Genomic DNA, 26,782 nt, shown 5'->3' with positions numbered 1-26,782 from the left:
GAATGAAAATGGGAATTTTCGAAATAATCGAGGGGGGGGGGGATTTCTAGCTGGTTGGAAACACCGATGGGCAAACCGTTCCTGCATTTTTGACAATGACTTGAGGAATCATTAAATTCTAATGTCATCGATTCGAACACTCGCTAGAATGGAAATATGGGTGGGGGGAGGGAGAGAAAGGAAAGGAGAAAAATAACGGCAGCACGAGTTTGCGAAAAATTGCTGCTCTTGCAAAGAGGGTAATCTGTCCGCAAATTAACCCACGATACTGAGGTCTTAAAACGTTGATATCTTGGACAATCTAAAGGGGGGGGGGGGTGTTACTCACGGGTTACAGTACAAAATATCGAAAAACTGAATTGAAAATATTTTTGAAGCTAGGAGTGGTTCGATATTTCTCCACTGCAAACTCTTAAAAATTTGATAGAAAAAAAAAGTTTTAGGCTGTCTCTAATGATGTAAAAGTGGGTTTTAAAAAAGAATCGAAGACTGGAGTCGTAAAAAACACTAATTTAGGCAATCTTTGGTGAATTTATGAGAGATGGTTTTGGTGTTCTAACATGAAAATGTTTTGTAGCTGATGTATTAAAAACTATTTGAGGCTATACTTAAATGACTTAAGCTAAAGGGCATTTGCGACCCTCTCCCGAAAAGTATTTGTAATTGAAGTCTTAAATCTTTTAGGCTGTCTTTGGCAATGTCAAGAGGGAGGGGGCTCTCTTTAGGCGAAATTCCGAAACTGGAGTCTTAAAAGCGCAACTTTGGACCGTCTTGGGGTTCGGGTTTCTCCTTTCCCAAAAAATATTCAAAGCTGAAGTATTCAGAACTCAGCTTTAGGTAATCTTTGGAAGACTTAAGAAGAGGGAATTCGAAGGTTTTCTCTCAATAAGTTTTAGAATTTAAATTCTTAAATCTTCGGTGATGAAAAGGGGAAACCGCAAATTTAAGTAAAATTTAGTGAACTTAGAGGAAAGAGTTTGGGGGGGGGGTCTCTCTCCCCGAAGTATTGAAATGCTATTTTGGCTATTTTTGAGTGAGTTAAGAGTTAGGAAATTCAGGGGTCTTTCTCGAAACATTTTCGAAATTGAAGTCTTAAAACTTTGGGTTGTCTTTGGCGATGTGTGGAAGGGAGGTGCTCTCTCAATAGAAAAATAAATCTTAAACAAAAACTTACACTGCGTTTAGTAAACACAATGAAAGGGAGGCGGGGTATTCCACACCCCCAGCCCGAAATATTTTAGCTTCTGAAATTTTAAGAGCTTTGTTTTGGGCTATCTTTGGATGACTTAAGGGGTAGGGTATAGGAAGAAAGTCATGTTTGTAGGTAAGAGGGGTACTATTCCTACAAAACAATTTAGAAACTGAAGCCTTAAAAATTGAAATTTTGGAAGACATTTGTGGTGAACTCAGAGGAAGGGGTTCGGGAGTTCTCCGAAAATTCTTTGATGCTGAAATATTTAAAGCGCCACTTTTGGCTATATTTGAGTGCCTTAAGAGGGATGTGATTCGGGAACCCTGCTTGGAGTTAGGATTCAGTTCCCCTATTTATTTTTTTAATTAATGAATGTTGGAAAGGTACCCTGTTTAAAAAATATATTTACTTCACTGAAGCGATTTTTTATTGCTAATTTCACCACCTGCTATCTTATAAAAGAATTATTTTTCAAATGAAGACTGTATGGGGGAATGGTGACAGTTCATTATCATTAGTCGGCCTTACCCTTCCCCCACCTTTCCTTCTTTTCTAGTTTGTTGGTGCTACCTTGGGTAGACTTTTGAATCAGAACTGATTTATGTTGGGAAAGTGAAAATTTTATTTCCTAAGCAATTTTATTGATACAACAAAAATGTTTAGGATCGGCAAAAAAACTAATGGTGGTGTGCTGCAAACGCTTTTACCCCTTACATTATCCAACATCGTCTAAAATTGCGTTTTTGAAACTTCAATTTCGAAATATTGCCGAAGGAGGGTTCCTGAAATCCATCCCTTCAATAGTGCATTCAAAAAGCGTATAAACGTTATGAAATTTAAATTACAATTTCGTTTTTAAATCTTCGATTTCGGAAAAGCCCATAGCGTCTCCCCCCCCCTCTTTCTTTAATATTTTTTGAAGGTTGCCCAATATTGTGATTTTGGGACTATCAGGCTGAACTCCTTCTTTCCCTGAACTTGACCAAAATGGCCTACCACAGCGTTTTTTGGACTTCAATTTGAAAAAATTTCTGGGGGAGAGCCCCCAGACCCCCCCCCCCCCCCTTATTGCCGGATTTTAGATTTTTTGCAATTATGATGTCAAAGCCCTTAAATATTACAATTTTAAGGCTTAAAATTTAAGTCAAACAGATTCCAAAACTGGCATTGTTAAAATCTGCAACATTTATACATACAAATTTTTCCTTAAGCCCGCATGCGGGCGGGGGGGGGGGAGCTGAAAATATTTTCCGTCTTGAACACATCACCAAACTTGCACCCATGATTAGGACATTCATTAAACTCATCATAAATAGTTCCTTCAAATAATATATAGCTCAACTATGTAACGACACCTAATAAATTGCTAGCAGTAGTAAAATTGCCCTGTTTTTAAAACTGATTTTTCTGAGTTTGAGATAACAAAGCCGTCAAAATTTAAATATATGAATTATTTTATTTATTTTTGATGTAAATTTTCTATTGTTTAGTTAGTTTCAAAATGTCTCAATAACTGTACCAAAATTATTTTAAGAACACGTTATTTTGCTTTTAATTGCGCCATGAGTTTCAGTGTGATTCCAAGTTAATTATTTATCTATTTTGTGCATAAAAATTAAGACATTAAAAGTATGAAATTATTCATTAAAAAAAAATTAAGCTTCTTTGAGATTGTAGTACCATGTAACTCAAGTCAAGTTATATAATTATGTGATTTTTTTTTTCCCCCGGAAAAAATCTGTTTTCGTTTAATTTTTATTTTGATGTGAAAACCTTTTTAATAAAAAAATATATATATACGATTTATCCCAGTCTCCGTAAATTTATAATTTTTTTTATTGCTATTTTTAACAGTTCGTCACAGACGTAATCTGCACTCTTTTATTTGAATTCCTACTGGTATCAAATAATTCAATTATTATTATTTTTTTAATATTGATCTAAAACTGGTTACATTTTATTATCAGTTCGTTGAATTTTTAAGAACTAGTAGTATCCTTAAAAATCTGGTTTAAATGAAAGGTAATTTTTAATGTAAAATCGTCATGAAAAACAAGAAAGTGTTGGTAAAAAAAAAAACATGGAAGAGTCCTGCTGAAAATAAAACCTTATTAGTTAAGACAAAGAGAAATTATGCAATTTTTTAGAAGTGAATAATTTTCCATTATACACACATTAGTAATGTAAATGATACTGCTTTGCATGAATTAGTTCAAACTGTTGCCCCCAAGTTGCATATTTTGAATAATAGCATTTTTATTTGCTAAAGAAGTCATACTGGAGTCCTAGAGTGGCAGAATACATTTATATATTTAACTCGCTGGTTTTGAATTCAAGGGAACGTAATATCGCGATTCGTCCATTAATTTTTCTTTGATGGAATCAATAACTAACATTCTTCAAGAAATGTGCAGGCGTGCCTAAAAGAATTATTTTGATCCAGGAAGCTATTTGAGAAATAATAGCATTTTCTTTTTCAGCTTATAAAAAATGCAAAGTGAAAGAAATCATATCTTAGTTTCTTGAGAAAATCATGATATTAATGGTGGTGGCATATAATATAAATATGTTATCTCAACTGTATCATGACTTCAAGAACAATCAGCAAATGCTTTGAAATCCACACAGAAATTGTTCTGAATTTTTCAGTAAAACTTTATATGTTTAATAACTATGATTTTCTTAATTAAATAACATTTTATACTTAAAACACTATAAAATAATATTAAAGCCTCAAATGAGGTATGGGTATATTTTTTTATTGAATAACCTTGCGCTCGATTTATAATCATCACGACATTGTTCCTAAAATTAAAACCGCTTATTGTATAGCATTTCGGTAACATTATTATGGTTAAGTATTTAATTGGCTTGAAACGTTAAAGATGTTTTACGTCCACATTCAAAGTATATTGGTACATAATATGTATGTACTTAGAAGTGGATCATTAGTTTAAGGGATCCTAAAAAAAATTAAAAAAATTTTTTTTTTAATAAAGTAATGAAAACTTTTATGAAACATCGTATGTGGCAGGGGGAAGGAGGAGGTGCTATTCAATTTCCCGGGTCCCCTCCGAGAGATTTTCCTGTATCCGCCCCTGGTTCTACTACACCAACTTTCTAATAATAAAACGCATATTTAAAACACTTCAAGTAATAATTTGTAACTCAGAAGGTCTATATGGGGGAGAAAAAGAAATCACTCTTAAAAATGATCGAAAATTTCTTCAAAACACTTTTTTACTAATATTCGGTTTAATATATTTTACTAAGGTAAAATTCAACATTTTTGTATGTTATTATCAGTTACATAAGTTACGATTAAAAATCTGTAAACATTCGTCGATAAAAAGATACTTTTCAATGAGCGAAACTCTGTATTTTTCTAGTGTTGAGATAGGGAGAAAGTTGCGGAACGACACAAAATGGCGGACGCTGGAGCGTGTCGCCACTTAAGAGACGGATCGAGGGCTTTAGGCATGCCTACTGATGTCTCTAAAAATCAGTCAGCAGTACATGGTTTACCGTTGCAAGATAACACTATTGTAAGAATAATACAAGCCATTTCCAAGCAAGCTCTGAAAAATGAAGACTTACCTAATATGTTTTTTTTTTTGGGGGGGGGGGGAACACTATGTTTTCGTTCATCTTTCTTCTTTCTCGTGATTGAATGTATGTGTTAATGCTATGATTATACTAAAGACAGTAATTAATGTGATTATTTTTTTATAGGTACAAGTAGAGTTAGAACCTTCCAACCAAAAGAAGAGTTTACTTCAGCAGCTTCTGTCTGAACCTACAACTTGAATCAAATTTTACAATGTTTAAGATGTTAAAAGAAATTACCAGACATTTTGTTAAATGCATATAGAAATTGTACTGTTGTTGAAATTTTAAATATTATATTTGTTTGGTCATGTTCCTTTATGCTTTTGAAAGAAATTTTTTATCAAATCATTTTCTTCTAATATTTAAGATTATTCTGAATAAATACTGCTCTTAAAAAAAGCTGTCCTAAAATCTTTTAACTTGTGTAAAAGGCAAAGAGCACTCTTCTGATATATTTATAAATGGGTTGTTTTATTAATGTGGCATTTTAAAACTGTTCAATGTGTTGCTTGTAATATTGAGTGAAACATGTCTTCATTTTATTTAATTGTTGAGCTTTTTGAAACACTATTATTATCCTTCCTGATTATCAAACTATTCCAACTTTTTTACTAATTATTTCAAAAGTTTGGCAAAGATTTCAACTTTAAAAAAGAAAAAAAAATGAGAGATCTCTAGAAGTTATCTCTCCTCCTTCTTTTTATAACTTTTTTAATTTTAAGATTGGATGAATTTTAAATTAATATGATCAAAATGTGGTGATTTTGATTTTTCTCTCAATTATTTTAATTGTGAAACATAGATATATTATGTGTTCCCTATTCTAAACCATTTTATAAACTTTCATTTTCAGAACTTTGTTATTTTTTTACGACATCACCATTAGGAACCAATAATTTAAAGCGCTCCCTATTTTTTATTTATTCCTAATATTCAGGAAAAACAGTGCAGAAACTTCCAATGCTTTCAAAGATTTTATTTGCTATAAAAACAAAGGCACATTGCCATGTGTGCTTCTGTAGCAAAATGTGTTTAATACAAAATGTATTCAAATCAGTTTCTCTGACCTAGTTATGTTCATAAATTTGTTCTGTGCAAAAAAGTGGTAGTGTGGATAAGATTTAGAACCTGATCCAGTTCAAACAAACATACTGTTAATGCATAAATTTACTTGCTAATATATTTGTGTTTGTAGTTTATTTTAATTTTTAATCAGTGTACTTTTAAATGTTAAAAATCAATGAGAAAGTTTAAAGAGAACTACATTTTTAAATTTTCTTTATTAGTGATTCAGAAAAATGTTTTAAACATTAAATCTGCTTTTGTAAATTGAGTTTTGTTGCACTTTGTGTTATGTTTGAACAGGCAGTTTTATTTGTTAATATTGTTTTATGATAGTTCTAAAAATACTTACATTTCATAATATTTTCCTCAGGGTTTTTTGGTACTCAGGTTAATAGATATTGTACTACAGTTTTGTGTTGATTTTGCATCTCATTTTATTTTACATTTTTATCAACTTTTTTATCACTTGTCCCAAATTATTTAGTTAACTGACAAAAGTGCTTGTTGAAGCAAGGATAACTTTCCCTGACATTTTAGGTATGAGATATGTTAGACTAATTTTTATTAATATATACTTAGAAATGGTAGGGAGAAAATCTGGATGTTGCTGTTTAATAATTTAACATTGGTCTTAAAAGGATGAAGTTAGAAAGAAGTTTTCTTTTTTTATGTGTGTACATAGAAATATTTTTGGAAATTTAACATACAAATTAAAAGCATTAAACATAGTGTAAATTATGATTATGTAAAGTTAGCTACTTTTGTTGGTCATTATTTGCCGATTTTCATGTATTCCTCCTTACACCCTTTTTCCTTAATTACCTTGCAGGTTTTTTTTTCTGTGAATAGAGCTTGACTGGTGTTCAAAATTAGGTCTTAGATATGGGCCCATTTTGACACCCTTGACAAAAAGCTATTTCATGGTTAAAATATTTTTATGCCCATTAGTTAATAGCAAGTCTTTAAATAAAATATAATAACAAAATAAGCTTTTCTTTTTGTCACAAGTGTCCATAATTAATAATTACCTGTTATTTGTGTCTAGGGCAAAAGAAAATTCTAGTATAAAATATAGTAGACAAGCATGACTAAAAATGGGTGTACAATCTTTTGGATGGTTCAATCGAAAATTATAGTTACTATTGATTTATCAGCAAAGTTTTACTTCAATAGAATTTTCTTTTTGAATTCATAGATGTTAGATGAGGGGATGCTATGTGTACTTAAATGTAATAAAATCATTGCTTTTGTAATATATTCATATTGTGATTTCTGCGAACTGTGAAATAAAAGATGGTGCTGCATTTTGTGTTGGAAATATTTATATATAAATCGTGAAGTGGCACTATTTCCATCCTTTTTCATGAGATTAAAGATGGCCTTACCATAAATACGTTTGTGGATACATAATGGACTGTACTATTTTTGTATATTTTCTTAAAAGGCTACTGTTTAATGTGATGTACACTATTTGTTTGTATAGAGCATTCATTTGTTATGTTTTTACATCATTGAATATTACAATGTAAAATAGCTTTCTATGGCCACTTATGAGTCCATGTTTCAGTTTCTCATACTGTGAATCATTCATTAGGTGGCTTCATGGATAAATTATTTACTGTGAATTGCATTGTACAGCTTTACTTGTAAGTTTTGTATGTATATTAATTGAAACAAGATCAACTTTCATGGCTATTCCATGGAAAACAATCATTTAGTCCCGCCTGTGACGCCTCATATATTTCATTAAAAATAATACTTTAAAATATTAATGAACAAATTTTCTCCTGCATAACAAATTTCTAACTTATGTGTGATTTCTTAAGCAAAAATTCTTTCATTACCCTTTAAAATTATTACTCTTTCATGAAATATATGAGCCGTCACATGCGTGACAAAGGGTTGAGTTTTTCATGGAATGGCCCCATTGATGCCAGAATACATGTTTAAAACTGTCATTTTGTTCAGAATTGATAAAAGTTCATCAATTGAAGTATTGGTTCTTTATTGTAATTCCAAAAAAGAAAAACAATTGAGTTCCTGATAAGTTTTAATTTAAAATGTATAGTTTGTTATATATCACAATAAATTTGGGTTTAAAACACTAACAAAAAAAAGTTCTTTAATATGTGTGTTTTCAAAATCACAATATAATTCTTTAATCATAATACACAGTTGAAAGTTTTGGGAACCCTATCATTTCTTATTTGTCATTAGATACCATACTCTTTCTCAGGATTTTTGAGGCATTGAAATATGTTTTGCACCTTGGTTTATAGTATCAAAGAATTGTTGAATTTAAAGAATTGCGAGAATGGTTATTGCCAATCTCGCAAAGAGACCAAAAAAAGGAGCTGGCGGATTGGTTTGAATTTTAATTCATGTTTTATTGCAATTTCACAAACGTGCTTTATAAGCTTACAACAATATCTACGCTTAAATTAACTACCAGTTCAGATTCAATAATGCAATGTTTTGAATCAACATGTATCCCAAGGTCTTAAGCAAGAAGCTAAAAATCCAGGACTAGAGCCATTCCACTAAAAAGTCAACCCCTTGTCCAGCAGGTGACGGTTCATATATATATTTCATTAAAAAGTAATGATTTTAAGGGTAATGACGAAAATGTTTGTTTACAATATCACACAAGTTTGTATGTTTTTTGAGCAATCACGATTGCTTATTGTCCTCACTTGACAGTCTGGCGTCTGGTTCCTTTTTCAGCTTGGACCAGGGGCCTCTGCAGCACCACCGGCCTGTGCAGTCGGTGAGGCTGCTCCAGTCCTGACCTATCCGCTTCTCCTGGTCGGAGGCGTCCATGTACTACACACATGCACGCTCGCATACACACACGACTTCACACACATAAACTCGCACATTCCTACGTTAGCGTTCCCGTTATGCATTTTTCAAAGGGCGCGGCGCCCTGCCCCCTTTTTTTTAAAGAGCTTATGCGCCCTGCCCTCTTTAGACCCGAAAAAACGTGCCCTGCCCCTGCAGTAGAATTTTAATGATGCGCCCTGCCCTTTTACTGGTGTACAAACAGTTTATATTTACGATATCCGAAGGGGAGAAAGGAGGAAACCAAGGTATATAGAGAGGAGAGGTAGGTCAGAGAATGTAAACAAACAGCGGGCGGTCTCCGCGTGGTAAAAGCTGTGACGTAGACTGGTCCCCTTTTGACTGGGACCAGGCAGCTCATTGCTTAGTGATTGCGTAGCCAGCATGATAATTTCTCTCTTAGGCATGTATTTTTTAGTTTTCTGCAGGGCTCCCAAATGGTCCGCTTTTCCCGCCAAAGTCCGTTTTTTAGAGTAAAGTCCGCTTTAGACCGCTTTTTAACATTTTGGTCCGTTTAGTCCGCTTTTATATTGTTTTTACTCAAAAATCAGATTTTAAAAATTTTCATTACATTAAAAGATACTGTGTGTTGACGTTTGTTATGCCCGAATACGCGGCCGCGGCGCCGTTTTTCTATTGAACCTGACTTTCTGGTATTATTTCGCTTCAGATTGACGTCATTACTCCTCCTTCAACCGCTGTAACATGGAAATCTAGCAAATGAAGAGGTTTGGGGGTAGGAGTTTATGACATCAAATCAAAGCATTTTGCTACCGATATTTTTCACCAGTTCGTACGCCCTTGAAAAAATCAAGAATGTTTCATCAGTGCAATTTTATGAACTTGTGTTCGATATGTTTCAATCTTTTTGCATCTTGTTAATATTTTGATGTTTTTGACAATCAAAAGTTATTTTAACATTTATTACCTTAGATTAGCTTATTTTATGTTTAATTACAATAGATAATAAACTACTTCTTTTTACGGAACCATGGTGACATCAAACTTTCTTGGACTTCGCCGAAAATTGCTTGCTGGGTTTTTGAGATTTCAATCTCTTTGCATCTTGTAAATATTTTGATATTTTTGGCAATCGGAAGTTATTTTACCATAACACCTCCTTAGATTAGCTTTTTTTTCGGTTAATTTTAATCGACAATTAACTTTTTTATTTTTGGAACCATAGCAACATTGAACTTTCTCGCACTTCGCGGAAAGTGCTTATCGTGTTTGAGATTTCAATCTTTTTGCATCTTGTAAATAATTTGATATTTTTGTTAATCAGAAGTTATTTTGACACACTTCAACATAGTTAAGCTTATTTTTTGTTTAATTTTAATAGATAATAAACTACTTTTTTTTCGAAACCATGGCAACTTTGAACTTACTCGCACTTCGCGGAAAATTGCTTGTCGTATTTGAGATTTCAATCTTTTTCCATCTTGTTAATATTTTGATATTTTTGACAATCGGAAGTTATTTTGACCTACGCCATCATAAATAAGCTTATCTTTAGTTTAATTTTAATAGATAAGCTTTCTTATTTTTGGAGCCATAGCAGCATTGCACGAACTCGAACTTCGCGAAGAATTGCTTCTTGTGTTGCAGATTTCAATCTTTTTGCATCTTGTTCATATTTAATATTTTTGGCAATCGGAAGTTATTTTGGCATACTCCACCATAGATTAGCTTATTTTTTGCTTAATTTTAATAGATAATAAACTACTTTTTTTTTCGAAACCATGGCACCATTGAACTTACTCGCACTTCGCGGAAAATTGCTTGTTGTCTGAGATTTCAATCTTTTTGCATCTTGTTAATGTTTTGATATTTTTTGCAATCGGAAGTTATTTTGACATACGCCACCATAGATTAGCTTATTTTTTGTTTAATTTTAATAGATAATAAACTTTCTTATTTTTGGAACCATAGCAGCATTTCACATTATTTTAACATTTTTGAAAATTGGAAATTGTTTTGACATGTGCTACCTCAAATTATATTATTTAATTTTATATTTAAAAACTAAAACTTTGTATCTTTATTTATTTTTTTTAAATACTCATAATGAGTATTTTTAATTTGAAAATATAGCTCTATGAATCTGAACTTACACATTTATTTATTACATTAAGTTTTCCAGTAAAAGCAGGCTCAAATTCACACTCAGTGTATTTATTGCTTAAGCAGTGTTTGTATATTTTTGGGTGTGGTGACTTTAATAAAAAATTCTCTTTCTCACTAATTTTTATATATACTTGAAGACAGTTACAATATTTTTTGGTGTCCGAACAACTAATACATACATATGAAGAAATGATTTGGATACTTAGCATACTAATAAATGATTTGGCAAATCTCTAGTATTTTTGAACTTAGTCAGTAGCGTAGCCAGAAATTACCTTCTGCTTTGGTGTTTGGTCATGAACTCTCTCATATATATATATATATATATATATATATATATATATATATATATATATATATATATATACACATATATATATAAACTTACCATATTTAGGCTGGAAATATGTGTAAAAAAACCAAGGGCTGTGGAGGGGGAGGTCTGCCTTCTGGCCTCTAAACTATATCTTCTTGTCTTGCGGTACCTTATATGAAAATTAATTATCTTTAAACTGGTTATGTGAAAATTTTTGTAAACTACTATGTGCCAAGGTGTTTACTGTAATAATTGTATCTAAAAGGTCTTTATTAAGTATGCACTGATTATCGGTCACTTAGGTGATTATTTTTAATTAGCCAGTTTTTACTTGTTAATTAGTAGAACATTTATTTTACAATTAAAGGTACTCTGTAAGATGGTCAGTTACATGCTTGCTTGTGCCCCCCCCCCCTCCAAATGTTTGTGTAAATAATATAATTCAATGGATAAAAAGTTCAGTTGTACAGAAGGTGATAAGGATTTATCATTAAAAATCATTAATATTATTAATTAACGAATTATCTTCACGTATTTAGTGCCAGGCAGCTAATTTGCCTTTTGTTGCCTCCCTGGGATTAACTATGAATGGTCCTCCCAAGGTCCTCTTTTTAATCCTAACTGGTTCTCTTTGGTCCCCTTTTTGATTCAAACTGGTCCTCTTTTACCCTTTTATATGGCTAAAATGTGTTGGGAGCCCTGTTTCTGAAGAATTGATGCAATTTATGCGGAGCAAGAAATCAGTTATTGTCAGAACAAAGTGCAAACATCCTCTCAGATGTAAAATGAAAACCCGTACCATTAATTTATTTTTAAAAAAAGGGGAGAAAGAAAAGATTCTTACCTTTATACTTCGGATTAGGCCTTCAAAAATTGCTTTAACTTTTTTTGCTCCCGGGAATGAGTTGAATTTTTCTTTTCTGCATTGCACTTTTTATTTAAATATTTGATGCGAAAAAATGTTCTAGCTCTGGAATAAGTCCAAAGAAGTTTCTTATCCAAGGAGGGAAATTTATCTTCTAGCATATTTTGAAGTTTAAAAATTACATGGTTGGATTTTGAAATATTTTCTTTTCCGTGAATGTTGACAAAGCAAGTTCAAACTGTTTAATCATTTCTTCCCAGTTCTTTGTTGGAACTAACAATCCACCTCTAGAAAGTGTTTCAATCCAGCCACTTAACGTTGAAGAATTAGATTCTGCTAAATTTAAATGTTTGTAACGTGCTGCTAAATATCCAGCAAAGTAGCGTACAGCTTCCAAAGATTCTTCATTTTCAAAATTTACTGCAGAACAACTTTCGTCAGGAATATCACTGTCATCATCAACGTTTTGTTTCTTATTTTCTTCTAAATTTTGGGACAGGTCAAAAAAAAGTTTAGCACTTAAAATTTTATCTTCATTTTCCGCAGAGATATTTGTATTTACTGGAGAAGGAAGTTTTGACCCTATTAAGAGCATTTTCAACCGGTTTTTAAAGTCTACAGGAGATGGATGTAAGTGAAACAATCCTAATCCACGAATTTGTGAAAAAAGATTTTCTAGTGCATCTTGATTTAGACGACTAGTCATCACGTAGGATACTCCTTCTTTTGACAAATCATCATAAAGTCCTTTAAGACTCCGAATTGATACAATGTAGCCTTTTTGAAATGGAAGAAGATGTTTTTTGTTTCCAATTCTTAAATTAGTAATCATGTTTTCCATTTTGTTTAGAACGGATAATTGCTCTGCATCACCTCTGAAAGCCGATCGGTTTTTTACTGTATTTATTCTTGTTCTAGAATTCAGAATATCAAAAGAGTCATTAACCGTCTCAAACAAGTCTGCTGCAACATTTTCATTGGGGCATATGGTCTTAATTGCGCATGCTGTATGGTGTGAAAATAACTGCACAGCATAACATACTCTTTGTCTCTCACAGCCTTTAACTTCTAGATGCTTTGAACTTAATTTTGGGCAGAGTCGAAATTCATTATTGTCTTTTTTCAAAATGTCTTCAATAATTCCCTTACTGATAAAGGTATGTTCTAAATAAAATCCTTGGTCAAGAAAGTGATTGCGCAGTAGTTTTATTAAGTGTGGTACATCAGCGAATACCCAAACTTTTCTTTTGTTGTCAGCAGGATTTTCAAAATATGTTTTCTCCATACTTATGCCCATTTGTTTCCACAAGCTTTGATTTCCAGCACCTAAATCCGATACAGTTGCAACGATGGTGTATCCTACTTCATGTAGCATCAATATTATGTTATTCAAACAATCAACGGTCATTTTTTCATCAAAGTCATAAAAAATAGGCTGCTTCCAATTATGCGTCAGTCCACGCGCTAAAACAACTTGGGCATTTACCTAAAATTTTGTCCGCTGCATGATCGTAAAAAATGTCACTCATGATATTCATTTCGTCAAATGAAAGAACAGTTAATTTCTGGAGTTGCGAAAGATTTTTAGCTTGCTCCTTCATCATTGCAATAACTTGATTTAATATTCCTGGTGAACAATGAAAGTCCTTTGCCCAAGATTTTAAAGTACTTATACTTGGGAGGGGGAATTTAATTTCATTTCGCAAATAATCGTAGACATAGAGAAGACATAGATCTTAAAACCAGCGAACGTGCAATATCATCTGCCGACCAAGGTGTTTTCTTGTACCCATTCTTCAATCGTTGCAATTGCCCTGGAGTCAGAATAACAGACAATAATGAATCGATTGACTCATTAATTTTCTGCTCCATATTCGCTTTCATATCTTCTTCCTTTTTAGAAGCTTCTCTTAACAACTCCTTAAGTCGCGTATTTTCTTCTCTAAAGTTGCTTCTTTTCTTCTTCTAAACGTAAAATGTAATCATCTTTATCCTTCAGTTTGTTTTCAAGCAAGGAAATTTTGCTGCACAAATTTTCATTTTCAAAATAAAAATTTTGATTAATTAGTTTAGGGTCATCGTTCGTTTGCACAGTTGGAATTTCCTCTAAAACATCAGAAAGAGGAGAAGAAACTGTGGCGTTATTTTGCAAAAGTTCCTCGACATTCTTCTTCCATAAACGTTTCTGAGTCCGTGAACTTCTGTCATTACTGCATGAGTTGTGTTTTGATGGCAGATGCAAGGTTTGTAGTGCATCAGGCTTCAATCTTTTCTGCGGTTTAGTCCCCAAAAGCTCGGATTTTAGGTCCCTAATGTAAGCATCGTCTTCAAAATGTTTGGAACAAATTCTTGCATTGTCCAGTAAAAATTTATCTTGACGCCGGCAAATGTTCACCCATTGCTTTTGAATATCATCATTTTTTGGAAACCGATGGAACATCACATCTTTACTTTTATTTCCATTTTTGCAATCAGCTATAGCGCAAAATACCATTTTTTTTTTAGTGAACAAAGAATTTTAAAACCATGAAATAACTAGCAGATAAATAACGAGCTTTCACCAGAAAGAACAAGCTCGAAATGCAGGATTTTCTATCTTCGCGCGACGAAAAAAGGATGCAGTTTAATTAAAAACACTCATATCCGGGCCCGAGGAATCAGCAGATGGGGACCGACCTATGTCACTGTTCTCGGAACTCGTTAGGGGACGGGGTTGCCGGCGATGTCTGACCTACCTCTCCTTTCTATATACCTTGGGAGGAAACGATGTCCGAAAGGAAGATTCAAAATCATGACGTCAGCGCTTTCGCTCCCCATTGAAAGTCGATGGAAGAAGGGAGGGGGAGGGGCGGGTAAGTAGTTTGAGTAATTTCTTTCTTTTTTTTTTCTTTTCATTATAATCGAGAATGAAAGCTGTTTTTTGCTTCCTTCGTTTGTTGAGCATACTTGCTGCAACAATCTTTCAACATCTGCTTTTGGACAATTTTCCATACTCCAAATTAGTGAACAAAATTAAAGGTATTTATCGAGAATTCAGAGTTAAATTTAATTTTTAAAGGATGAGTTTCATTTACAAGATATACTGTACTTAGTGCGCAGCAATCTTTGAACACGTGCTTTTGATTTATCATTTTCTTTGTCAAGTTGAACGAAATCGTAACACAAAGTTAATTCATTTCATTTGAAACATTGAATTATTTTAGCGATTTTTTAATCCCTCCTTCAATTGCATGCGGCAAAAACGCGTGCTGTATTTCAGCAGTCTGTATTCAGTTGCTTTTCCGTAGGCATTGACCAATGGCGTAACCGCGGTTTAATTTAGGAGGAGCTACAAGCGGTTCGCACAGCGGGACAACTCAATCTCACTTCCCAAAACTCCTTGCCCCTCCACTTTTTTAATTTCAAAACTACAGATCGATCGAAAAATAATACTGTTGAATTCATGAATTGATGAATTCATATGTTTAACAAAAGTAAAATTAACTTAATAAGTGTGAATTTTATATTTCTCATTAAAATGGTACATCGCGCGACTTTTTTAATTTATTGTTTTATAATTTCGCAGTTTCTTTCCCCACAATCGTTTTCAGGAAAATATTTATCAAATGAAATATTTGCAACCATTCGCATTTATATCGTAATATCATTCATGTCGTGAATGAAGGGCATGAATCAGTGATGGGAGATCACCAAGACCTCCATAAAAGGTCCTTATTCATCGAATCTGAATCGTAACATCATTATTTTTTTCCCCTTTTTTTTGGAGAATTTTCTTCTAATTAAATATAATGTAAGTATGGTATGAGTGCATGCATCGTTCAAGAAATTTCATTCGATGAAATTAGAATCCCCTCCCTCTCCTGAAAATGTAAGTTTCAGCCCCCCTTCCCCCTTCTATAACCATTTTTAATTTATTTATTTACGCTGTTTTATTAGTCCAGTCAATAGATACATTTTACCTTGCAAAAAATGGGGTCAAAGATTTTATTTTTTAAATTTGTACATATTGGTGCCGACATGGAAAAACCAAGTTATCCAACACGAAAGACCCCGGGAGAACTTTTGGGGGCCGAAAAACCACAAAAATTTATGACTTTTTTTGTTTTTTCCAAAATATCTCCGAAATGGTTCAACTTAGAAAAAAGTTTTAAATGTAAGGCTTAAAGAACATAAAATTTCCTACAACTTTTGTATTTACAACTTTTTTGTAGCAGAAATAACAAGCTTGCTATAGCTCTTTGAAAATAGGCAGTTTTCCTCCACTCCGAAAAAAAAAAAGCTTTCACACCGAAAGCAAGGCGTCATAATTATTAGAACTTGAATAGAAACTTTAGTTTCAGAGAGTTTATCGACAGTTAGAGTAGTTTGAGTTTCTTTCTCCACCCCCCCCCCCCCCCCCCGCTAGACACAGAGTAGCATTTCTGGCTGACAGATTAGTTCCCACTAGACTCCAAAAACAAACGATGTATTATGAAACTGAAATACATATATACACATTCATTTAAAGCACATACGACAATGCAGTAATTAAAAAAAAAACGTTCCCCACTGCTCACGAACTAACTTTTCTGATCTGACAGAGGTAGTCTTCATCAGACTCCAATAATAGATGATAAATCGCTATTTATAACTGGATTGCACAATATATACATTCATTTGAGGGATGTAATTCGTACATTCTAGTCTAATTATTGCAAACAAAGATGCGATTTTTAAATATTAATGTGAAGGAAAGAATATTAGGCAGCTAATAAGCAAACAATCAACACAGTCATGCATCCTATGCTCTGATACAATAATAATAATAAACCCTCCCCCACCGCTCACGAACTAATATTTCTAGTCTGACAGAGGTAGTCTTCAGTCAGACTCCTATAACATATGATTTATATTGCAGTTTGTAATTGAATTACATAATCTTCTCATTCATTTAAAGCACATAATTCGTACCATCTATTCTATTACAAGTGAAAATGCAATATTCGAAAATATAAATGTGAATGAATAAATATTAGGGTGATAATAAGCAAACAATAGACATAATAATGCATAAATAAAGGTACGATAGCAATACGTAATGAACACTTTGAAAAAATTCTGCAGAAACTGACTTTTTGAGGCCTGAAAAACTCAAAAGAATTACCCTTCAAAATGAAAATCCAACTGTAGCAGCTTAATACAGATTAATTAGACAGAATAATACAGATCTAAATTACAGAGAGATTCATTCGACCTTAAAGCAAATAGAGAAAGGACAACAAAATACGCTGTTTATCTTCTTCGAAGCCGTTTTGAAGGTCCAGGTTCTCCCGGTTCAGAATCTGTAGGGGGTAGAAAGAAGCTGTGGTCCTTTAATTATTCATCTCCTTGTTGCGGTAATTTCAAAAGCTCCTGGAACAAATCATCTTCTTCAGCAGTCTCATCCAAAGATGAAATTTCTGCAACATTTTTACAATTTGTGCCACTGCAGTGTTTGCACGTCCTGGAGCATTTTAAACCTGCCTTATGACAAGAACAGGCTCTAGTGCAATTTTTCTTGCAGGTACAAGGTACAATTTTCAAAAGATTCTGAGTAACTGAATCTCTTTTCGTGTCAACATGCATTAGATCTTGCGTTCTGCGTTCCCAACCCCACTTCTCTGGATCAATTATGTTGCTCAACTAACTTTGAATTTGGTGGTAGAACCGATATGAGTGATAACGTCCCCCCCCCCCTCTCCGCACGTTGGAGGTAGCCCTTCAAGATTTATCTTAGCCCTGTACTAGTTTTATAAAAAGATTAAATTGCAAAGTCTCCAAAGATAGGTTCAAACACTTTACGTCACCTTTGTATAATATTTGCAAAATGTTTTCTCCGGCTGCAGCTAAGGCATCACGATGACAGATTGGGTCCCTAAATTCTTCAATAGCTTCCTTAATTTCAGGGGTTTTTTTCTTTTTTGACTATTTTGTACAACTTAATTTTCCTTGGCCAAAGGTTGCTGAAGTCGTATCACACCCACTAAACGCATGGGTGAAAAGAATATTGCTGGGGTCAAACTTAAAAGATTTAGTGAGGAAAATAACAAATCACAAGTACTCCCTCTTCCAGGTTTTAAAAGGAAGAAGTTGCTGAAAGGCTGTCCTAAAGCTATCATCAGCACCAACAGATCTATATCCTCTAGCCCACTATAACAAACTTTTCAATTTATTTCGCCTTTGAAAGAGCAGTAAGTAAGTCGGCATCATCTTGAGTCTGCCTGACTTCAATCTCACTCTTCGAAATATGTCTCAAGAAGTTGAATAAGACGATTCTTGTTGTTATAATTTGTCAGAAATCTTTCTTGAGGAATTTAGTTAACATGTTAGGTTCAACCATTACTTCAACGGAAGAGATTGATTACTCATTGATATAGCATTTTTGACAGGCAGTGTGAATTGTCACTTTTAAGAACTTCAAAAAAACGCTGATGTTCTTCATTTTGCCGTTTTGCGCTGCATCTTTGAAGATTTTATATTCCCTTTTCCTTCACAATCTTTATTTCGCATTCAAGCAAACTGATTTCGCAAATAATAAAAATAATAATAATAATAATAATAAAACACCTTGGTCAGGCGTATTCATTTCTAGGGAAAAAAATTGTAATACATAACACACAAATTGATAAAACATACTCTGGCTCAAACGCTGAAGTGACCAACATAAGTAGTTATTGAGTCGCTTCATCTCATTTAGAGAAAAAAAAGGGGGGGATGGAATGGGGGTGTTTTGTTTAAGTTAAAGGGAACGGAGGCATTTACCCTCAGTTGTGAAAGACAAATGACTTTTAAGGTCAGACTGCTGGCGTTTCTCCTTTTTTCCTCCGTTATCCGATGCGCTTTCACGCACTTCGCTGAGGGGGTTCATAAAAAGTGTGACTTTCAAGAAGCTGTAACTCGCTTGCTTTTCATGCTACAAAAATGTTGTAATGACAAAAGTTGAAGGAAATTTAATCCTCTTTAACATTTGCATTGGAAGTTTTTTTGTAATTTTAACCATTTTTGAGATATTTTGAAAATATTACGAAAAGTCGCAATTTTTGGGGGGTTTTCGGCCCCCAAAACTTCTCCCGAGGTCTTTCGTGTTGGATAACTTGGTTTTTTCATATTGGCACTAGTATACATAAATTTAAAAAATAAAATCTTTGACCCCATTTTTTGTAAGGCATGCCCGTTTTTTTCTACCTATTGACTGGACTATATTTCACTCTTATTTTAAATAACATGCATAATTCTAGCACAGCGCTGTAAGCCACGGAGAAGCTCTTTATACTATCGCTATTTTTAAAAATTAGTCTCTTTATATCTGTTTGAAAATTTCGTGTATTTTCGATCTTTTCCCTATTTCTTAATCACATGTGACTTTTTTTTTTTTCTCTCCTTTTTTTTTTTTTTGCAATCTTTACGCGCACGCATGCCGAAGTGTCTTTTAAGTTCATCGGCAACGGTGTGTACGCATGACGTCATCTTCGTGGAATCTGGTGATGAGGTTCTCCCCTATCCAAGCTGAAGTCCTAATAAAACGCTGTTCTTGGGCTACGGAGGCAGTCTCCCGAACAATAATCGAAATGCTAATTGCGACGATCTTTGATGAGGCGTAGGGAAAGGTGTTAACTTCAACCGTGCCCGTTTTTTTTTAGGGTTTTTTTTTAATAAAGCTGAATACAGCCTTTTATTCTGATACAATTATGCGAGTTAGTTTTCCTGAAAGGTTATTGGCCCAAAGAGGAAGAATTTGGGGGACTGTTAGTATCGAAAATGCGACGAGGAGGGGGGGATTTTTGGGATATAAATATGCAGGGAGGAGTGGAGGCAATTTTGTGATACAATTATGAGAATTCTTTTTTTTAGATGGTATTGGCCCAAAGAGAAAGAACTCGGAAGTTGCCAGTTTCAAAAGTGATCCAGAGGGGAGTGGGGGAAATGTTTGTAATACAATAATGGGAGAGAGGCGTAGGGGCGATTTTTGTTATACAATTATGGGACTTAGTTTTTCCGAAAGGTATTGGACCAAGGAGAAAGAATTTGGATGTTACCAGTCTTAAAAATGGTGCAGGAGGTCGTCGGGGGATTTTTGTGATACAATTATGCATGGAGGAGTGGAGGCAATTTTTGTGATGCAATTGTGGGGAGTTAGTTTTTCTGAAAGGTATTGGCCCAAAGAGAAAGAATTTGGATGTTGCCAGTCTAAAAAATGGTGGTGGGGAAGGGGGGGGGTGCGATACAACAGTACAGAGGCAGAGGCAATTTTTGTGATACATATATGGAAGCTAGTTTTTCTGAAAGGTATTGAGCCAAAGAGTTGTTGAACTACACACGAATTTTGTGTAAATCGTTATGTGTGTTAGTGTAATCGTATAGCCATCTTTTAATCTCCGCTTTGAGTTTACGAACCTTTTTATTTTCTCACTAGTGTACAATACTATGCATACTGAACTAAAATACAAAAATATTTTTTGCATAATTCTTTTTGTTCCTTTTATTGATTGGCTATTTGTATAAGGCACAGTAATAAAAGGTGAACTTTAGCCAGGGTGCCCCTCCCCACTGGGGGGGCATAGCGCAGTTGAGCCACGCCATTGAAATTTTTAGGTGGGGTTGTTTGAGGGCATTTTTCTTTTTTTTTTGGGGGGGGGGGCTGTTGTTTATTTTGAGTGGGAGGTCTTTGCGATAATTAGGGAGGGGTGAGCCCTTGCTTAGGTGGGGGACACAATTTGGAAAACGTAACAAATATTGCATGATACTAAATTTTTTCGCAATTTCTTGAGTCGGGATCATAAAACAGGAAATATCAATTATTAGAAATAAAATATGAAACCTTTGCGTAGGTATTCAAACTTAAAATGCTTTAAAACCTCAGTTTTATACTAATAAATATATGAATTATCATTAAATAATTTATCTACAATATTTTACATTTAAACAAATGCAAATGCACAACACGTTAATGGAACATAAGTTTTTCACTGCATACTACATGCAAAAACAAAATTGAGAATTCAAAAATGTCCTTTTCAAAAAAAATTTAAGTAAATACAACAAGTTTATTTAACGACTAAGCAAGCTAGCCCTTATTTAACAATCCAAAGCAATAAATTTTTCCTTTCGATTTAGTGATTTTTAATTACGTAAATATCAGTTTAAATATTTAAATAAGGAAAATAATTTAAGCTTCACACCAGGCTGATAATACCAGGAGAATAATACTCGATATTTTAAATGCATCAGAAATACAGAATGCTAAAATAAGTCATCTGAAGATAAGCCGAAAGGCTCTAAAAGGAAGCAGTTTATTGACTAAAACAGTTTAAGCATTAGTAGATGCTTAATATTTTTGTTTGATGCAACAAATTTCAGCTCACTCAATTGTGATGACTTTTTTTTTTTTTTTTGAATCAATAAGCATAATATTCTTTGTTCATGAATAACACAAAACGATTTTTTTTTTACTGACTAAGCAAAATATTAAATATATTACATCAAAATTTGTTGTTATATATTTTGTGAATTAGTTCCCTTTGGTCCCTGTAGAACACATAGTTAATTTATGATTCCACCAAATAATTCATGGTATGTAGAATCAATTTTGGCAAATTTGCCAAAACTATAAGTGGGAAAAAAAAAATGGAAACATTAAATGACTGCGTCTATGTAAAGTTGGCTAAAGAAGAACCATTATCAACATTCAACCCATATAAATCTTGAAGGTTTTCCTTCAGGTAAGTTTCACAAATAACTAATCACCAGCTTTTGTTGCTGAACTCTCAATTCCTACTAAGTCATCATAGTTGTCTTGTATTTCACTAATACAAATATTTTATCATAGTTGCTTTTGATTTTGAAATCCTCACTCTTATGGGGGAACCACATACCCCATAGTGGGGACCTCTTATAGTGAAATGTTACGGGGTAAGTGGGGCCCCTCCTCTTAAAGTTTTTAATAATATCTTACTCAAATTCTGATTGCAGTATGCACTTTAAGTTAAACTGTACATGAATGTTTACTGATCATAAAAAAAGTAATGCTAACCAGGAAACACTTCTTTGAAAAATGCTGCTTTTTCTCGCCAAAAAAATATTTTTCAGATTTTTTTTTTTTTTTTTTGACTTAGTTCTCTGACTTAGAACAAAAATTCCATGTAACCCAAATAATGCAAAACTAATCACTGTGATGAACCATGACATGATCAATGTAAAAAAGTACAAAAACCATATGGATATTTCAGTTTTTGGGGGTGACCCACTTATCCCAGTGTCCCACTTCCCCCAATCAACCCTACTTTTTAATTTACTTAGTAAATTTTGGTTCAGTATATGTAACCTATAATTTACATATTTATAACTGTAATCATTGTTATGTATTTACATTTAAGAGCAATAGTTTACGTCCAATATGAATAATTTACATCCAACACCAAGCTAAAAATATTTTTTAAATTTTATTCTTTATAATATCATTTGAAAACTGTGAAATATGCTTAAATTATGAGTATACTTTAGAATTATGGTGTTTTTAAAATTAAATTGTAAGCCAATTCAGACTTTTAATAATTTTTAAATGAACCATCAATTTTACTTATTTGTGTGTTTACGTCCGACACCAACTCTTTAAATTTTTTAAATTTATACTTTAAGGATCTATTTTGATAAACTAACATGATTTTTTATTCAGTGGGATGTAAATAAATTTGTTTATTTTGGAACAGTTTATATTTGGTAAATAGAATTAAAAAACTGAGAAATTTTTCTTCATTTTTTACGTCTGACACCATAGAATTGCGCAGAACATCCTTTTAAAGAAAATGTAACAATCTCTGCTTACATCTTGAGAGTTACTTAGTGTCATAAAAATGAATTATTGATGGTTGTACGACATCTATAAAACAAATTTCATAAAACTTAAGTGATGTTCCTATTGATGTGATGCATAAGGGAATCAGCTATCAATAATTTCCTAGACAATTTGATTAGACCAGATCACTAAATATGTAATTTTAATCTAAATTTTAAAAAAATTATGAGTATATTCCTGTGAGTTTCTTCCTTTCAATTTCATGACTGTAATACACATAGTAGTACATGGTTTAATATGTCACAAAAGTGTCTTCAGGTTCACTCCAAATCAGGGGCGGACTGGCCCTAAACTTTTAATGTGGAAAAAAATTCATGCCGGCCCCATCCAAAAAAGTTTGGATGTAGTTTTCCAAACCCAAAAAGTTTCTAGTGTGTTTTTTCAAAAAAAAAAAAAAAAAAAAATCCTCCAGCACCCCCTCACCTCTCTTCCCCCGCTGAAATACCAAGATTTTTTTTTTTTTTTTTTCAGAAATCCTAATTTAACTTTTTATTTCAAGCAAACTAGTGAGCAGATTGATTTAAACCGAGCGTACAGCAAACGTCCATAATATACAGATGATATTTCAAGGATCAAACTTTCTAAAAAATATTTGCAAGCTTAAATTGCTCAACGCAATAAAAAAACCACTGTGAAAACTGTGTGGCTTTTTTGAAAATCCGCATTTAAGAATATTTCGTTTATGTAAAAGTGAATAAAAATCTTATTTAAAACAAAACGTAATACATTTCAGGCAGTGAGAAGCAAAGGTGTGTAAGTAGACATTTTCAAGTTTTGAGTAAAACTCGTATAAAGATCACATCCTAGGTAGGCTTTCATTGAATTTTTTTTCTAAATCATGCTATACAGCGGCACCTACCAGGGCTGCCAATAGTACTATCTCTTTCCCCAAGACAGAGAAGGGGTCCACCTAACATTTGTACTGGTTATCTCCAAATTTTTAATTTTGCCTCTTGCATCCCTTTGCTTCTCACTGGGAACCGGACATAACGTCCAGATCCAAAACGTCCATGGATATAACGTCCAGGTCCAAAACGTCCGAGGGACAAAACATCCGTTATGTCCGGCATTCGCTTCTCACTACCTCATATGGCCATGAGCGGTACTATTTACCCTTTAGAAAAAAACTCTTTTTTTTTAAAGTCTTTTCTTAAAATTGTATTGTACGTATTCAAACTAATGAAAAATTTCATGTAAACCAAACGTAATACATCAGTTCCGAATGAATACATCCCAGATCTCATGAGACAGTGAGAACTGATCGGAAATATCGGATAAGCCCGAATTACTCTACGAAAAAAAAAAAGAGTTTCGCTCGAAAAAGTCGCCATTTGTCTCAGTGAGAAAACTGATTTTCAAAGGTATCTCTCAAAATGTTATCTAGTAAATGAAATTTATTTGTCAGGTTCTAGAACTAAATTGAAAATTATGGGATACACACTTGGGGTGGGGGGATTGCGGTCTCCTCCCCGGGCCCTTGGTTTTAACGTAGATTTAGATTGCCAATAATTTTAATACGGTAGTTTATATGCATATAAAGATGGTTATGACCAAACTCCTCTCCCATCCCCACAGAAGGCAAGTTCTGGCCGCGCTTGTACTTTATGGTATATGTGTGGCGTATGCTACATATTAACTTGCCTTTAATAATAATATTCCACTGACTCTCAACGTTTTCAAGTAAGAACAATTTATTTATCAGCTTCAAAGATTTAAAGTGAAAACGGAGAAATGTATTGGGAAAAACAATAAGATGTGCGTATTCTTTTTCGCAAGTAAATATGTTCAACTAGAGTTTAACCTTACACTTTATTAATCTGTTTTAAGAATTCATTAAGATTGTTTATATGAAACATAAAACACCAACTTAATATAGGAAATTATAATTGGTTACTGTAGCGTAAACCCTTTCTCACTTTCTCTCTCTCTCTCTGTTTTTTTTTTCTTTAACTAATTTGTTTATTTAACAGCAAAACTGAAATTTACTTCAGGAATGTTACTACGTCATAAAATTTAAAGCTAAATGTAAAAACAATTCATGAATTAAATAGATGTATCTAAAAATGTAAGACATTTTCTCTTTAAAAATCAAAACAAATCACATAAAAGCTTATGGATAACTTTCAATATGAATTACAAATTCTATAGCATAATTGCTGATTGTCAACTGAAATTTTAAGTTGATATTCATTTTGAAATTAACAAAAGTCCTCAAGAGAACGTTATGAAAAGGATATTTTGCTTTTTATTTCTAATCAAGTGAAATATCCAGTATATTTTTAATCAGTGGTTTCCAACCTGAAGAGATTATCCCCAAAAGGTTGATTTGGTTCCTTCAGGGGGCAATGAACATTCAAAACAAAAATTTAAATGATAATAATAATAATAAACATAAGTAATAAACATAAATCATTATATTTTTTCAATTTTTAAATTCTAATAATTTGTGTTTATTAATAATAATAAACATAAATCATAAGAATTTAAAAATTGAAACAAAACAGCAGATATTGAAAGTGAAAACGTATGCAAAATCGATGGTCCAGAGTTTAGACAAAAAATCATGAGTTTAAAAAAGAAATGAATTAAATTCAGGAGGGCCATGCACATCCTCATATCTTGGACAAGCATACGAATTGTATTCAGGGCAGGTTCTGGACACCGGAACAAACCATTCTCTCTCTTCTTTTTTTTTTTTTTCTTCAAGGTTAAACTGCCAAAGTTTTTTATTCTTCCGAATCCTAAATTTTATGATAAAAAAAAGGGAAAAAAAAGAAAAATGTTCTGCTGTCTTTGAAAAGTACATTAATAATCTTAGTTTATTATCTCCCTTCAAAAATTAATTACTATGGAAAAAAAACATAAAAAATTTGTGTAACAATAAGTGGATCAAATTGGTACAGTATTTAGGCTTTAAATTAAAATTAAGTACAGTAAAATCTGTAAAGTTGACCACCCTTGTAAGTTGACCACCTGTCTATGTTGACCTATTTTGTCAGGAACGGAATTAGTCCTATCTTATAAAATGAAGGAAAACCTCTAACTTGACCACCTGTCTATCTTGACCACTAATGTACGCCAAATTTGGTTTGGAGTATTGTAAAAAACCCTTTGTAAGCTTACCACTTGGTTTATTTTTTTTAAACTTTCTTCAGTAAATTATTTTATTTTATTATTAATTAATTTATTATTATTGTATTATTATTATTATTTGATAGCTTTCTAAGAATGTTTTTAATGCTTTGATGACGGACTAGCATTTTACTAACTAAACAGCAGCTTAAAGCTTATGCTGCTCTTTATTCTCCAACCTTATTTTTCTTTTGTTGTTCTATTTGAGATAGTTTTTTGTATTTGTTCAATAAAAATAGGTGTCAGTAGAAAAGTACAAAGTGTTTTCTTTCAGTTGCAATAGGTTGTGGCAATACTGGAATTGTGCTAAGGCCCGGGGCTGTACATTTTGGGCCCTCTGTAACAAAATGGGTAGGGCATCTCCCTAGTGACCAGCAGTGTTTATTTGTAAAGTTAATAAGTCTTAATGCTAGTTTTTCTTTCTTTTTTTCTTGAATTTCTAGGGCCGTTAGCCCCCTTGAGGAAGTGAGCCCCCCGCACTGCGGGTACGCAGATATGAGCTTGCTAAAGAGCCCGTCTGGCTTATTTCGGGTGCAAGGGATTAAGATATAGGACATTTTAATTTTGCCTTTATGAACTGAGAGAGTCGAGCTTGCTGCTCTTTGTGCTATAAGTGTTACATAAAAAGGCTTCAAAAAGAAAGTTAGTTGAACTTGAAATTAATAAAAATTATGAAATATTAAAATGAATTGAAAAAGGAGAAAGCCAAAGAAAATTAGCTGGCACATATGGAATTTCTAAAACTACGGTGTCTAATATAGTTTA

General features: G+C 33.0%; 1 protein-coding gene across 1 annotated transcript in view; it reads left to right on the top strand.

Moving 5' to 3' along the window:
* Positions 1–7,963, top strand: part of LOC129230774 (mucin-17-like) — a 506,717-nt gene extending 498,754 nt beyond the window's left edge. The window contains exon 24 of the mRNA XM_054865195.1: positions 4,925–7,963. Within this exon, the coding sequence (XP_054721170.1) occupies positions 4,925–4,999 (75 nt within the window). The 3' untranslated portion in view covers positions 5,000–7,963. The remainder of the gene's footprint in view (positions 1–4,924) is intronic.
* Positions 7,964–26,782: the final 18,819 nt, after the last annotated feature.

The sequence above is a fragment of the Uloborus diversus genome, chromosome 1, assembly GCF_026930045.1.
Source record: "Uloborus diversus isolate 005 chromosome 1, Udiv.v.3.1, whole genome shotgun sequence".
Classification (NCBI taxonomy): domain Eukaryota; kingdom Metazoa; phylum Arthropoda; class Arachnida; order Araneae; family Uloboridae; genus Uloborus; species Uloborus diversus.
Note: the sequence above shows the minus strand (reverse complement) of the source record. Positions and strands in the feature narration are given on the sequence as shown.